Raw genomic sequence first — 13,717 nt, forward strand, 5'->3', positions numbered from 1 at the left:
AACAACAGCAGAACACCACAGGCACTGAGGTAGTCCATGTGGTCTTAATATTTGGTAACTGTACAAAGGAGCCCTCCTAAACCAGGGAGCAAAGCCAGCGAGTTACTGGCAACCAAATCCAGGCTTTTTTATTTTTCAGTAGGACGATCCTGCACAAGGCACCAATCTACAGCACCAGCACCTCAGCAAATGGGAGGACATTGAGTGTGCCAAACATGCCCTTACTGCAAGGCCTGAAGTGACCCTTGAGCTTCTTGTGCTGCTGGGGTGCGTCGTCAGAGTCAAGGTTGCGCTTGACCGCGCTGCTAGGCGGCTGATCCGGCTGCTGCTGCTGCTGTGGTGGCGGTTGCACTGGTGGTTGTTGAGTGTCCAATGCAATTCCGTTGTGGGTTGATGGGCAGCTGTCACAGTGAGCCAAGGTGCGTGTGCGGGACCTGCCAAAACACAGCATGCATTGCATTTCAACCTGATAGGCAAATCACAGCACATTAGACAACAGATAAATGCAGAAAGGAGATGCACAAAGCCCCGACTTCCAGCCAATTTATTTGACATGGAACACACTTGTGGGAAAGTATACATATGTGAGCAAGACTGGAAATCATCATCATCAGCCTGGTTACGCCCACTGCAGGGCAAAGGTCTCTCCCATAGTTCTCCAACTACCCCGGTCTAATTGTGGCATTGTCCCCGCAAACTTCCAAGACTGGAAAGTGTGTCATCAAACATTAGCTGAGCACAAGTAAAACATCTAGAAGTACAAGGAAGAAAACTTATCCTATCATCTCACATGATGTGGTGTTCCCTTGTATGACAAATGCAGCATTATGAATAGAGTGAAGAATAAACTTACTAGAGACATAATTGAAGCAGATTTGATAGACTGAGTAGGAAAGAAAGATGTGAGCACTTCCATTTTCTTAGTAGGCAAATTTCTTTTCTGCGCATGCATTAAGCCTTTAAGGTTATACTGTTAGCGTTTTCCGTTTTCTACCCTGTACAATACATGTGTGTAAGCATTCTGTGCCAATAAATCAGTTCAACGTCGATGCTCTGTGTATTATGCTTTTGCTGTAGTCACTTTTCTATTGCGCTGATTTACATATTCTGCAAGACATATTTACCTATTATAAGCCCGAATTCATTTTGATGGCGTATATCTCATCCGCAGCAAAGGCTGCTAAACTAACTGCTGTTTGACCCTAGTCGAACAAAACGCAATACTAGTGTAGTGAAACCTACTGTTATTGCTTGTTCCCTTGCCTGAACCTTCTGGGATCACAGCTTCGTACAAATTAAGGATCATGGGTCAGCTCTGACTATTAAGGCAGCTTTAAAGATACTACTGAGTGACTCGTCATTCTAGCCATGCGTGGTCCACAGAAGGGACCAACAGATCCATCCCACCATGCCTGCTGCGCATGCATGCATTTTCCATCTTACTTGCAGTTTTTGAGATATACTTGCAGTTTTCAGCAAGAGTTACCTATTTTACCCACTGTGGTTGCTTAGTGGCTATGGTGTTCGGCTCCTAAGCACGAGGTCGCAGAATTGAATCCCAGCCATGGCTGCCGTATTTCGATGGGGGCAAAATGCGAAAACACCCGTGTACTTAGATTTAGGTACACATTAAAGAACCACAGATGGTCCAAATTTCCAGAGTCCCTCACGACAGCGTGCCTCATAATCAGATCATGGTTATGGCATGTAAGACCCCATAATTAAACTTTTTTTAATACTGTATTCATTCTAATCTAGGCCAATAGTTTTTTCAAGATAATCATATGCCAAACTCTACGGTTGGCTTAGATTTGAAGATTTTAAAAAATGCACCAGTATTGAATTGAAATTGATAAATATGGTGCATAGCTAGCACCCCCCATCTAGAAAAGTCAATATCACAGCCGCGCCAGTAGCCAACTGAAGTACACTAGCGACATTGCTATTTTGACTCATGTCAAATTGGCATGCAGCATGGCTAAGGTGGCGTAGCGTGGTGATATTGTAGTGGCATAAACAGGTGATACCACTATATTGCTTTCACAGCGTCAACATTATGAGCAGTAACTCAGAGGACCCAACATGCAAAATTTATTTTTGTTTACTGCTGTAAATATTGATGCTGCAGCTATACAATTTTTTTTTCTGCAAATTTTGCACTGTGTTTCCAGAAACGTATATAAATTTGGACGCCTTATGAACACACAACCATACTACATGGCTGAAGAGGTCAATTCGAATGTGACACTACTGAATTACAGCACTCTGTATAGAAGTGGTATTGCTTATGTGTTTGTTTACATTTCAGGAGTGCCTGGAGTCAGGTGATATCTTGTGCATTACAATATAAAATACTGCTGTGTACCTAAATTTCTTTTATGTTTATGGGTGTGAAGGCTTACATGCATCTTAGCATGAATATACATGCATGCTTCCTAACAAGGGCTTGATGGTGAGTACAGGCTATAGAAAGACCACATTTATGGAGCGTACTTGGGAACAGTTTAGCCAGCAAGAACTTGTGCATGCACTACACTGGACTATAATTACACCGTAAAGCGTATTCAAATAATTTTATTTGTACCATTTGTGGGGATGCGCGACTCTCGCACGTCCCCTGATATGTTGTTTTCCCACACGGCACGCGTGGCCTGGCGCCCGCGGCGGTCGGAGTGGTTGAGGCGCAGTACGAGAGATGGCACGAGTGTTACGCTGCTAACGCCGCCGACAGGCGGGGTTACTTGGGCGCCGAAAGACAAGGTGCTTCCTTTTTGGTTCGGGACAGCAAGCAGTGCGGACGTGCCGTGCCGTGCGTGCGCCGATCGATGCTTCTGCGAGACCGTCTCGCGTGGCCGCCTTCAAACGCGCCACCGTTCGCGTGAACGCACACGCGAATGACCAGGCGTTAGGATCCAGCATGGGGCAAACATATTCGCTCGCTATCCGGTCACGGTGAGTCGGACTTCTAGATTTGTCGCGTGCCCATCGGCATGTTTTGTGGATAGCAACTCGGCTAGCAGGCATTGATCTATGAAAGGTGCAATAAATGCCCTTGTGATTGTTTGCTCTACTGTGTTGTCGTTCCTTTGTCACAAGAGCACGATGTGAGAACCCCACATCTGGCTGCCCAACGTGGGGCTCTTGGGGCATCGGACGATAGATTTTAACAGTTTTGCTTCGTTCGAGACCTTTGTTTGAACCGAAGCGTAGGGCTAGCGCGGATTTTGATCGCTAGCGTTGGCGGCGTGCTTTCTTGAGCGAGGCGACGGTGGCTGTAGTGTGTTTGAACATGTCAACATGCTAAGCCTTTTCGCAAGTGTTCTTTAATGGCATTCGTCAATACGAGAGCCACGTGGTCTGCATCCTGGGAGAGCGAGGCATAGCGCCCGCAGAGCATTGCCAAGCCTGAAGCGAGTGAGTACGGAAGCCTCGTGGGTGGTCCAAATTTCTTACGTAAATAGCTTCTTCTATCTCTTTTGACTCTGATGAAGTCGCGGCTCTGGGAGCCGGGTGGCCGCGGGTCACGGGTGCCACTACGGGCTGATTGGTATTGCGACCTGGCACCGGGCGCTCCGACACCGTCTGGGACGGTGGGCACCGTCAACTCGGATGCTGTGTGCACCGAGCGGAGTAGGACCCCCTCACAGAGCTGACGTCTCCTCGCGGCTGCCTGTTTTGCGCTCATTTTGGGTGTTGTTTTTGGATGCCGGTTGTTAGGGTAGCGACGCTTTAGGCCTAGCTTTACGAAGCTGCCTGTCACACGTAGAGGGACACAACCTGGTGGACCGTGGCATTGAGGCATTGCAATTTGCTTCCCTCATTCTATTTAGCCTCGCACGAATTGAAATTACTCGTTCGGCTCAAGGAAGCGAGCTTCGTTCACATGAACTTAGCATCTGAGTAGCTGCCCAATCTTTTGCTAGCCGAGTTGAACATCGTACCACGTGGGCGATGCGCATGCAGAATTCCTCTCCCTTGCACTACTGTAGTGTTTGCCGAGTGTGTTGAGTCTACGCAGCGTCATTGGAGTCACCCCTGGTTTGCCGTCACCAGCACATCGTCTGAGCTGCTGCCCCGGACTACGATCGAGCCACCCCGGGCGATGGTGATGCTGTGGCCAGTTCGGCGCAGCAACTTCGGCGGCCTCCTGCATCCAGCTCACAACCCTCGGCGGCGGACAAAGGAGCCAGCGGTCACCGACAGCTACGGCGGCTCTTGCCAGCAGGGCGCATCGGCGCGAGCGACACTTGCTCGTACCGACTACTGCGTCGTCGTTTCCGGAGTCCTGGCCTGGAATCATGCCGTCGAGTCTGCAAAGCTGCTGCTGTGACCGGCAGACGCCAGCGGTGTACCCAAGGACAATGTCGGCTCGCATGCTATGGACAGCGTGTGGACATTTCCTCAGCGCGGCCACTGTTGCATGTACTATCTTGTTCGCGAAGCACGGGTTGATGTTAGACCGTGTCACATGTCTCGCCGGAATATGTAATGATTTAAGGTTGGGGGGATGTGGGGATGCGCGACTCTCACGCATCCCCTGATATGTTGGTTTTCCCGCACGGCTCGCGTGGCCTGGCGCCCGCGGCAGTCGGAGTGGTTGGGGCGCAGTACATGAGATGGCTCGAGTGTTGCGCTGCTAACGCCGCCGACAGGCGGGGTGACTGGGGCGCCGAAAGACAAGGCGCTTCCTTTTTTGGTGGCGGGACAGCAAGCGGGACGGACGTGCCGTGCGTGCGCCGACCCATACTTCTGCGAGACCGTCTCGCGTGGCCGCCTTGGAGTACGCGCGAACGACCAGGCATTGGGATCCAGCATGGGGCGAACATATTCGCTCGCAATCCGGTCGCGGTGAGTCGGACTTCTAGATTTGTCGCGCGCCCATCGGCATGTTTTGTGGATAGCAACTCGGCTAGCAGGCATTGATCTATGGAAGGTGCAATAAATGCCCTTGTGATTGTTTGCACTACTGTGTTGTCGTTCCGGGAGGAGAACCCCACAGCACTTACATGAAAAAAAAAAAAAAGCTACAACCAAACTTGCCTTGGCTTTATTACTTGGCTTCATAATGTTTTTGGCCAACAACAACAAAAAAGGCGCCTTTCGATTCTTGTCTGCACTTGTGGGCACGCAACAAATCGCGAGCAACAACGATAGTGGCCACATTTACACTGATACGTTAGAAGTGTACCCTATTCATACGCCGACGCTTGTAACACCGCTAAGATATTCGCCCACCCTTAGCGGAAACATGCCGTATTAGGATAGTAGTGAAGACAAATACCACAGTTTCCGCAGCATGCCCACCATGTGTTTCTATGTCACTGGCAGCTAAGCACGCCCACCTCCGTTTCTGTCCTCTCAAAGTGGACATGGCTATGTTATTGTCGCAAACTTGCCAATATTAACGATATTACTCATTACTGATAAGGAAGAAACTGTTTCAATGCGCGTAATGTACTCGCAAGAAAAAAAAAATTGCATTCAGCGCGTTCGGCTTGCTCCACCGGCAGCCATTTTTGTTTTGGTGGCCCGCACTATTACAGCGCAATTGTACAGTGGCAGCCGCCTCCTTGACCTGTTGTCATTCTGCAGCAAATTTAACCCGCGTAATGATCGCACCCCTGAATTTGTGTCCATTTTTTTACAAAAAGGTGCAATCATTATGCGAGTAAATACGATACTTACCATGTGTTGCTCTCAATTCATGCAAGCAGCTACCTCGGAGCACTCTACACTCACATTTACAGCTTGTCTCTATGTCTTCCTGAGGCACATGACTGTTACAAGGATCTACTAAAAGCAATGTTTCAAAACACTGCGTGTTCTCATGGTTGTCTAGCTTCACTTACTATATTAAGCAGACACTCGACAAAACAGGTATACTGTACTTGCACTTCAGAGCCTCATTCCAAAATGCTTACCTATCTTGCATATACATTATTTTTAGAACGACTGTGCACTCAAGCCTTCTGCATCAATTTTAAAATGTACAAGCAAGAACAGGTTTGGCAGCAGTGTAGAAAAGCCTGGCACAGGATAACAATGTCTCACAGTAGCTAAGGCTATATGACACATCAGACCTCACTACAAAGCAGCAATCCAATGTGGCTTACCTGGTTTGTATTGGAGACCGTGTCCCGACGAGAGGCTGTGGCTTCTTTAACCCCCCTGACTGGCTGTTAGGTTGGTCGGCCATAGGCAATCCGCCCACAGCAAACCATACCAGGGTTTATCAAAAGGCTCTGCACAGCAAAAAACATGTGCATTTATAAACAACTTTACACTTTTAGAGGGAAGCCCTTGACTGAAGTGAGTGGTAGAAAAGATGTCACGATGATTAAGTAGAAAAATGAGAAGCTCGTAAATCAGAACAGTACAGCAGGATTATTTACATGTGAAACGAACTGCTGCTAAACAACAGCAGGGCTGCTAGAACATTGCTAACACACTTGCAGTGCAGTCATTGCCTTTTTAAAGGAAATACTTGTCGTTATTACATCCTGCCAAATACCATTCAAGTTTCTTGCAGCATTTTCTTTCCTACAATTAGTCATATTCTCTGCTTCGCCTTCAGATTGACAGCATGTGCCATTTTGTGTACTTGTTTTCTTTCAGTAAGTACTGTGCGCAGTGCCAGCTGTAGCTTGTGAACAGAACTGTGTTTTGCAAGTCTCAAGAAACGTTGATAACCAAACACCCGATTACATCTTGGCCACTGATGCAACTGTATTCAACCTAGTTTCCATAGCACTAAAATTAAAAGTTAAATACTGAAATGTGACCAACACAAAGTGTTCAGTTGCTGCACTGTTAATCCACATTATTCACACGTATGCTTTGCACAGACACAAGGCACTTGTGCTTACAAAGGAGAAGAGGGCAAAAGAAGTGTTTATACTTGAGGGGGTGTTGAGGATAACATACAAAGCATGAGAAGTTGCCAGAACACTTTGCCAAGATAAGCTATATATTATCAAGACCTATTCCTGTGCTTATATCTCCCCCAGCTCAAAAACTGCTAAGACAAAAAACTGCTAAGCTAACCTTCCTCATGCCCTAACTGAAGTTTCCCAGAAAAACTCAACTAGAACCATGTGTCCTGTCTCCAATGATAACACAAAGAAATGATATGAGCTTCAGCCGATAAAGGAACACAAACAAAGCAAAAAGATATCTGTACTTCGTGGCACTACAGCAGCGTGCGTATTTATGAGTTTCGAAACAACAGAAGTACTGCTGGCCAGATAGAGTTTCTGTACACTTTGCACTTTATGCATAAACAAGCATATAAGCTGTGTGTTTAGTTCAGAATCAACTGCAACAAGAAACTAATGGTCACAAGCTTGGCGACAGTTAAAGTAAAAAAAAAAAATAAGGCAAGTCATTGAAGCATAACTTCTCGGTAGTAAGGATGTTCTGCCTCTTTAAAATTTGAGTTCAGACATACTTGTGCACTGCCCTTCGATCGTATGAAGTTGCCTTTTTTTTTACAAACATCATCAAAGACAACATGCATGCATTCGGTCTTCAAGAGATTGTGTGCTCCAAATTACTGAACATCTATTTTGGCAAAAACAGTTGGGCATTATCACAGAGACCAATTTATACCAGTGTGCAACACCGAGTACTAAAGTAATGTTATCACCAAGCAGACCTAGCTATGCATACGACTTTTATTATTTCAGCAGCTTTCGCCAGCTAGAAGCTAGTACAAGGGATGTTCCAAAAGCAAGTTTCATCATTTTTTGGAAGAGAAAATCGGACACCCGGTGAAACAATCACCATAAGAATCCACACCAGTTGCTGGTTCAGCGGAGGAGGAAGGCGCATGCGCAGAGCGCAAGAGAGAACAGCAGCAGATTGACATGCCAGAGGTTGTCACAATGGCATACGTGTGCTGAAAATGTGGTCGCCGAAGGAAGTGTGTGCTGTTGTCCCATATGAATGGGCACGTGGGACTAGTGTGTTTGTCATCCACGAACACCTTCAGATTGTGTATGAAGAGGTCATGTCTCAGGCCTTGCATCACAAGGCACCGAGTTTTACCAGAGTGGTTTCTTCAAACTGATTGCATGCTACTAGAAATGTCTCAATGTGAGTGGTGACTATGTGGAAAAATAGTGCAAGGTGTATAATAGTTCATGATGCCAGGGTGCATTTTTTTTTTTTAGTAATAAAGTTTCTGCGTGAAAATAAATGATGAAACTTACTTCTGGAATGTCCCTCACAGTAAAGATGCAAAAGAAGTGTGAATTACTATGGCCTGATTGAGTTGCTGGAAAGGATAACATGAGAAATTCCAAGCACATGGCTTAATTGCGTCATTCCTTTTTTTTTCATTGATTGCGAACAGTGAAACAAGAACAAGAAACGACTGTCTGAAGAAGTTTACTCCACAATGTACAGATTGCACTCACATTGGCCACTTTTACATGGCAGTGTCTTCGAAAAATGGTTGACGTCCAACAACACTGCTCTTCACTTGGTGGACAGCTAACCTGAAAGATGAAGTTGGTTCCAATAAAAGAAAATCGTATAAGGTCATAGCAGCGCTCAAGTTTCAAACAAGCTTTGCGTATTAAAAAACAGGCTGCTTTAAGCAGGCAGACTCGATTGTCATAGCACAACAGACGAGTAACCATTATCGCAAATCACATCTGTAACACAGCTTTCCAGTACGACGATCTGTTGGAGAAAATGCGCAGATGAAGAAACACGGCACTATAAATACATAATTTAAACATTTGATGCCCAATAGAATCAATGAAACGGGGCACGTAGGGCTCCGCGTGCATACTGTGCGAAATGCTTCTATAACGTGCGCAGTATAATATCTACTGCTGTTAAGCATTAGAAACCTTCGTCAGTTTTAAGTTGTCTGTGCAAGCGCTGGCCGTGAAAGAAAGGCCCCGACCCAAGAGAAAGCTGCACCGGAAATGAGTAAAGTAGCGAACACAACGACGGCAAGCAGTCGGACAACGCGTACAAGATCGTACCACGCTTTACTTCAATGTATGGCGAGTCTACCTGACTGCGTTTTCCTCACAGCTGCGTGCGACACTAGAGCAGAGCAGCTAGCTTTGACACCTCCGAGACTGTCCCAGCAACAAATAGATGACTAACAGCGGGTACACTGACAAACTCGCCTCGTTGTGGCAGCTGATGCTGTGGAGGCAGGCTTTTGTTTGCTTTCTATTTTCTCGGACAGAAAGGGCGACTTGGATACGAGAAACGAGCGCATGTCTCCGCAACGCAACGCAGAGGGTACACTTAGGACATACATGATCCAAACAATATACCGCGCAGGCCAGCATCTCTTCAACGAAACGCTGCGAGCATATCGCGGGAAAACGCACCAACAAAGAAATCGGTTCACCTATCCTTCCCGAGGAAATAAACCTATCTGTAAAAGAAAAGAGACAGAAAAAGAAAACAAAAAGAAGCTCGCTGGGATTAAAACCAGATTGGTCAGCTGCGGTGCTCTGGCGTCGATAGCGACGTCTGCGTATATGCTTTCACAATTTCAAGTGACGTTCAGTGCACTTTTCTACAACAAAGATATTTGTATCCTCGAATAAAAATGAAATTTGTCGGGCCGCTACACATTCATCACTTGGGAAAGCTCTCAAAATACAAAAAAACTAAATTTCAGGCGCACAAAAAAATAAAAATGCGACGCAGTCTAGGCCTAAGTTTACAAGGGAACCCGTGTGTTCCCTTCAGACAAACTATAAATTCAGCGCGGCGACGCATAAACCTTCATACAGCGGCCCACAATACGATGCGTGTCAAGAAATTGGTACCTACCGACAACTTCACGACGGCAGCTCGGCAGCGAACAGGGAGCTTTTCCTCACACGACTGGCTCACTGGCTCACGGGCTCACGATTTCCCACACGCAACGGGAGCAGAGGCTGGCTTTGGCTCGCATACGACGCATGCGCAATTTTTACATTTTCTCACACCGTCATGTAGCAGCGCCTATTTGTATTTGCTTGCCAGAACATTTTTAGCTGTGAGTAGCAGGGCGCGTTTTACATTTATTATCGAAAACGGCGCCCACCTCTCGTTCACAGAACCGACTGCAAGATGCTTATTTTTCGCGCGTCATCACAAAATGTGACGCGACGAGTTAACAAAACAGTCCCGTGCAGAGCAAGTGCAGTGTGCCATCACTCCATTCAATGGGAAGAAAAGCTACCTTGCGCTTCAAGGTCGGCTTGCGGAGTTGACGCTGTTGACGGTCGCAGATCAAAGACCCGTGCCGATAACATTTTCTCGTCTGAACACTACTGTAGAACACAGCCAGCAGGAGTCGGTGAATGTTCGCGAAAGTGCAACGAGCGACACAAACGCACAATGAGGCAAAGCACAACTGGTGACTGCGGAGAGAACAACACGGAGGCAAACAAGGCCGCAAACTGGTGTCTATACGGCAATGGGATAAGGTACCAGTAATTTTATTCTTTTCGCGCCTATAGATAGTAAAGCTTAAACCAGGGCTTGCAGTTAAATATTGTAATTCGTCTAATGCATTCCCAGAAGGTCCCAGCCGATAGGCGGCGTCAGAAATGCCGTCTGCTACAGCGTGCTAGAGTTGACACCCGCGCTGAAGCGCGAATCTGAAATGTTGCCCGCCACAAGTACGTAGTACACTGCGCGCTACTTCGCGCCGAGTGGCATTCATCTCGGACCTTCGGAATGCAGACGCGTAGGCTTATTTTGTTTCTTGCAGCTTGCCTTCTTGACACAGACGCCCAGCTTTCGTGTAAGACGCTTGCATCTAACCCTTTTGTGCGCTTATCGACGGGGGTACATTTAGTGGATTGAGATTCATCGCCGCTAAATCGGAATCAGACTCTCATTTTAGGCTTTGGAGAAATAATTAGGTAACTACAAGTACGCCTGAGTAGGATCGAACGTATTTAGGAAGTACTCCTTTAGGATCGAACCGCCAAGCCAGTATCCGATCGACCTTTGGCGTTTGCTTTTGATCAGAGGTTTAAGTTCGCCTTCGTAGTCACATTTTATCCATTTGAAGTGCAGGTGAATTGAAGTGATTTGAAGTGAAGAGCTACGATAACGCCAACATAAATTTAAAAGTCCAAACGGATGGTCGTTTCTGAGTGCTCCTACAAAAAACTGAAAGGTCTTTTAGCAACGTAACTACAATAATATTAAGCGCGCGCTTCTACAGTGTTTCATCAAAGCCAGAATAACGATACTAAAGTAATTTGCCTGTGTAACACAACTTCACTGTCATTTTACACGACCGCCAGAGCGCTCCACAGACTTTGCATTTAGCATGTATTTTTTTTTTTTTTTTCATTCTGAATTTTTATTTCATAAGGTAATGTACTTATTTTGAAATGCAATGAACATTGTTTGACAATAATTTTTTTTTAAATCTATTCTCATGGTGAAACTAATTCACAATTTGAACAGGCCGGGGTAAATAAAATATTTTATTTATTTATTTATTTATTTATTTATTTATTGCACTTTGTTAATGGCCTGAGTGGTGCACTCCATCTAATTACGATCAGAATCGGTCAGTCATAAGTGGTCGACAAAGAAAAATGAAATAGAATTGGGAAAAAAGATATGCTTAATAACTAATATTGCTTCAACTGTGCAGTTCAGCTTGTACTATTATATTGTTTTTTCTTGAGTCTGACGTTTTTCTTTTCTAAATTTATTGCATATTAATATAATTAAGTACATTTAGGCATGAAGTATATACAGAAGGAGGTCTCATATAGTCAAAGACTGTAAGGGTGAGGCCTCCTGTTAATACTTACAACAGGAAAATAAGATATGTTATTTGTTGCATACATGATTAAAGTAAAAGCATAAATATGTAATAAATAATGACGCTTACGTATGAAAGAAAAGAAAGAAAAAAAGAAAAGCCAAGATACATAAAATATATAAGAAGTCAACTTTATACATATTGCAAGAATGTGCACAACTCGAATTTATTCAATCAATCTTTATTTTCATTCTGTCAGTCAGCAAATATATATGAACTAATGGCAGAATATTCTTTAAGCTTAGTGGGTAAGGCATTCTATAGTGAAGTTGAGGCAAAATTAGTGGTGAATATTCTATAATTAGCTCTTGGTTTAGGCAACAAGAAGTTATTCTGTGAAGCGAATCTCATAGAAGCAACATGAGGTAAATAATCTGGGTTAATAAGGGTTATTGGGAGTTTTCCATTGACGAATTTGTAAAATAAAATGCCGAGGGAGTATTTCATTTCATTCATTGTACCTTCAAGGCCCGAAGGCGTTACAGAAGGGAGTGGAACGAAATACAGAGCGTGTGCAGATAACAGTGTATAATAATAAAAAAAATTATAAAGTGTGGATTAACAAAAGTACTCTTCAATAGTAGTTCTAAAAGCAGATGTATCGGTTATGGTAACAATTGAGGCCAGCAGATGATTCCGTTCATTGGTAGCTTTAGGAATAAATGAATAAAAAAATAGGTTCGTGCGACAGTGTGGAACGCTCTTTGTTTAAGTTATCCAGTGGTGTTATGTTGTGATCACGAAGCAACAATGAAGCATTATTAGCTGTGGGATTGTTAAATGTCATGATACATATAGCCTGATCATGAATGTGCTGTAATGGGGGAAAATGCGAGGGGTAAGTGTTACCCCATGTAGATATACAGTAATTAAAATGACTGTGAATAAATGCATAATAAAGTGATAGCAGGGTTTTAATATTGAAGTATGACCTAGCCTTTAGTAGGATTCTAGTGCTGCATACCGACTTCTTCATTAGTGAGTTTATATGCACAGTAAATTTCAGATACCTATCCAGTTTTACTCCCAGAAGGGCAGTATTGTCAGAAGCAAATATTATGTTATTACCAGTGTGAATAGATGGAGTGCCAGAAATGTACCTATTGTGCAAAGAAAAGATAATAAAATTAGACTTGTTAGTGTTAATACTTAGCTCATTACTCCAGCACCAATTCAATACATTGGTAGCGTCTTTGTTAATTTTGGATAAGAATAAGTCTATACATTTACCTGCACTTAGTATGGTAGCGTCATCAGCATAGAGTATACAATTAGATGAGCTTAGGCATAATGAAAGGTCATTGCTATAGAATAAGAATAAGAGAGGACCAAGAACAGAGCCTCACGGCACACCAATATTAGTTACTTTAGGTAATGAGTATGTACTAGGCATGTATACCGATCGTTCTCACTCTTGTGAGTAACTGCGGAGTAAAGTTAAAGCTGGGCCTGTTATTCCAATAGATTCTAGTTTCTGAAACAATATGCAATGAACAGTCGAATCGAATGCCTTTGCAAGGTAAATGAATAACGCAGCAACAAAAGTACCAGCATCTATTGCAGTTTTGATGTTCTCTGTTAAAGATATTGATGCCAGCTCAGTAGAAAAGCCTGGCCGAGGAGCAAATTGAGTTGGAGAAACAATGTGAAATTTTTCCAAATAAGTAGTCAAATGAGTAACCACAATTTTTTCAATAACTTTGCTGAAGAAGGAAAGTATGGCAATGGGACGATAGTTCGAAGTGAGGAATTTGTCACCTTTCTTAAGAACAGGAATCAGCTTGGCTTTTTTTAATGCGGCCGGGAAAATGCCAGTTTAAAATATTAGGTTGATGATGTCTGAAAACGTGTCACACTTTAAATGGGCTAATAATTTAATGTGAACAGAGTGAAAGCCGTCTTGTC

At 44.3% G+C, this 13,717-nt stretch overlaps 2 protein-coding genes across 8 annotated transcripts in view; one reads left to right on the top strand and one right to left on the bottom strand.

Moving 5' to 3' along the window:
• ctrip (E3 ubiquitin-protein ligase ctrip) overlaps window positions 1–10,437 on the bottom strand; it is a 176,418-nt gene extending 165,981 nt beyond the window's left edge. For 2 of the 4 annotated variants that reach the window (XM_050189404.3, XM_050189401.3), the window contains exons 1-4: window positions 9,808–10,164; window positions 8,418–8,498; window positions 6,114–6,242; window positions 226–434 (exon numbers count right to left, since the gene is read on the bottom strand). In XM_050189404.3, coding sequence (XP_050045361.1) covers window positions 226–434; window positions 6,114–6,196 — 292 coding nt within the window. In that variant the 5' untranslated portion in view covers window positions 6,197–6,242; window positions 8,418–8,498; window positions 9,808–10,164. Of the gene's footprint in view, window positions 1–225; window positions 435–6,113; window positions 6,243–8,417; window positions 8,499–9,281; window positions 9,747–9,807; window positions 10,165–10,201 lie in introns of those variants that run through there. The other 2 variants (XM_050189402.2, XM_050189403.3) reach the window with 2 other exon arrangements.
• Window positions 10,438–10,549: 112 nt separating this feature from the next.
• Window positions 10,550–13,717, top strand: part of LOC126542370 (uncharacterized) — a 51,125-nt gene continuing 47,957 nt past the window's right edge. For 2 of the 4 annotated variants that reach the window (XR_008614910.2, XM_050189420.3), the window contains exon 1: window positions 10,654–10,768. Coding sequence is in view for 3 of the 4 variants with exons in the window: in XM_050189420.3 (XP_050045377.1) it covers window positions 10,702–10,768 (67 nt within the window). In the remaining variant the exon portion in view is untranslated. The other 2 variants (XM_055077208.2, XM_055077209.2) reach the window with 2 other exon arrangements.

Source organism: Dermacentor andersoni, chromosome 2 (assembly GCF_023375885.2).
Source record: "Dermacentor andersoni chromosome 2, qqDerAnde1_hic_scaffold, whole genome shotgun sequence".
Lineage (NCBI taxonomy): Eukaryota > Metazoa > Arthropoda > Arachnida > Ixodida > Ixodidae > Dermacentor > Dermacentor andersoni.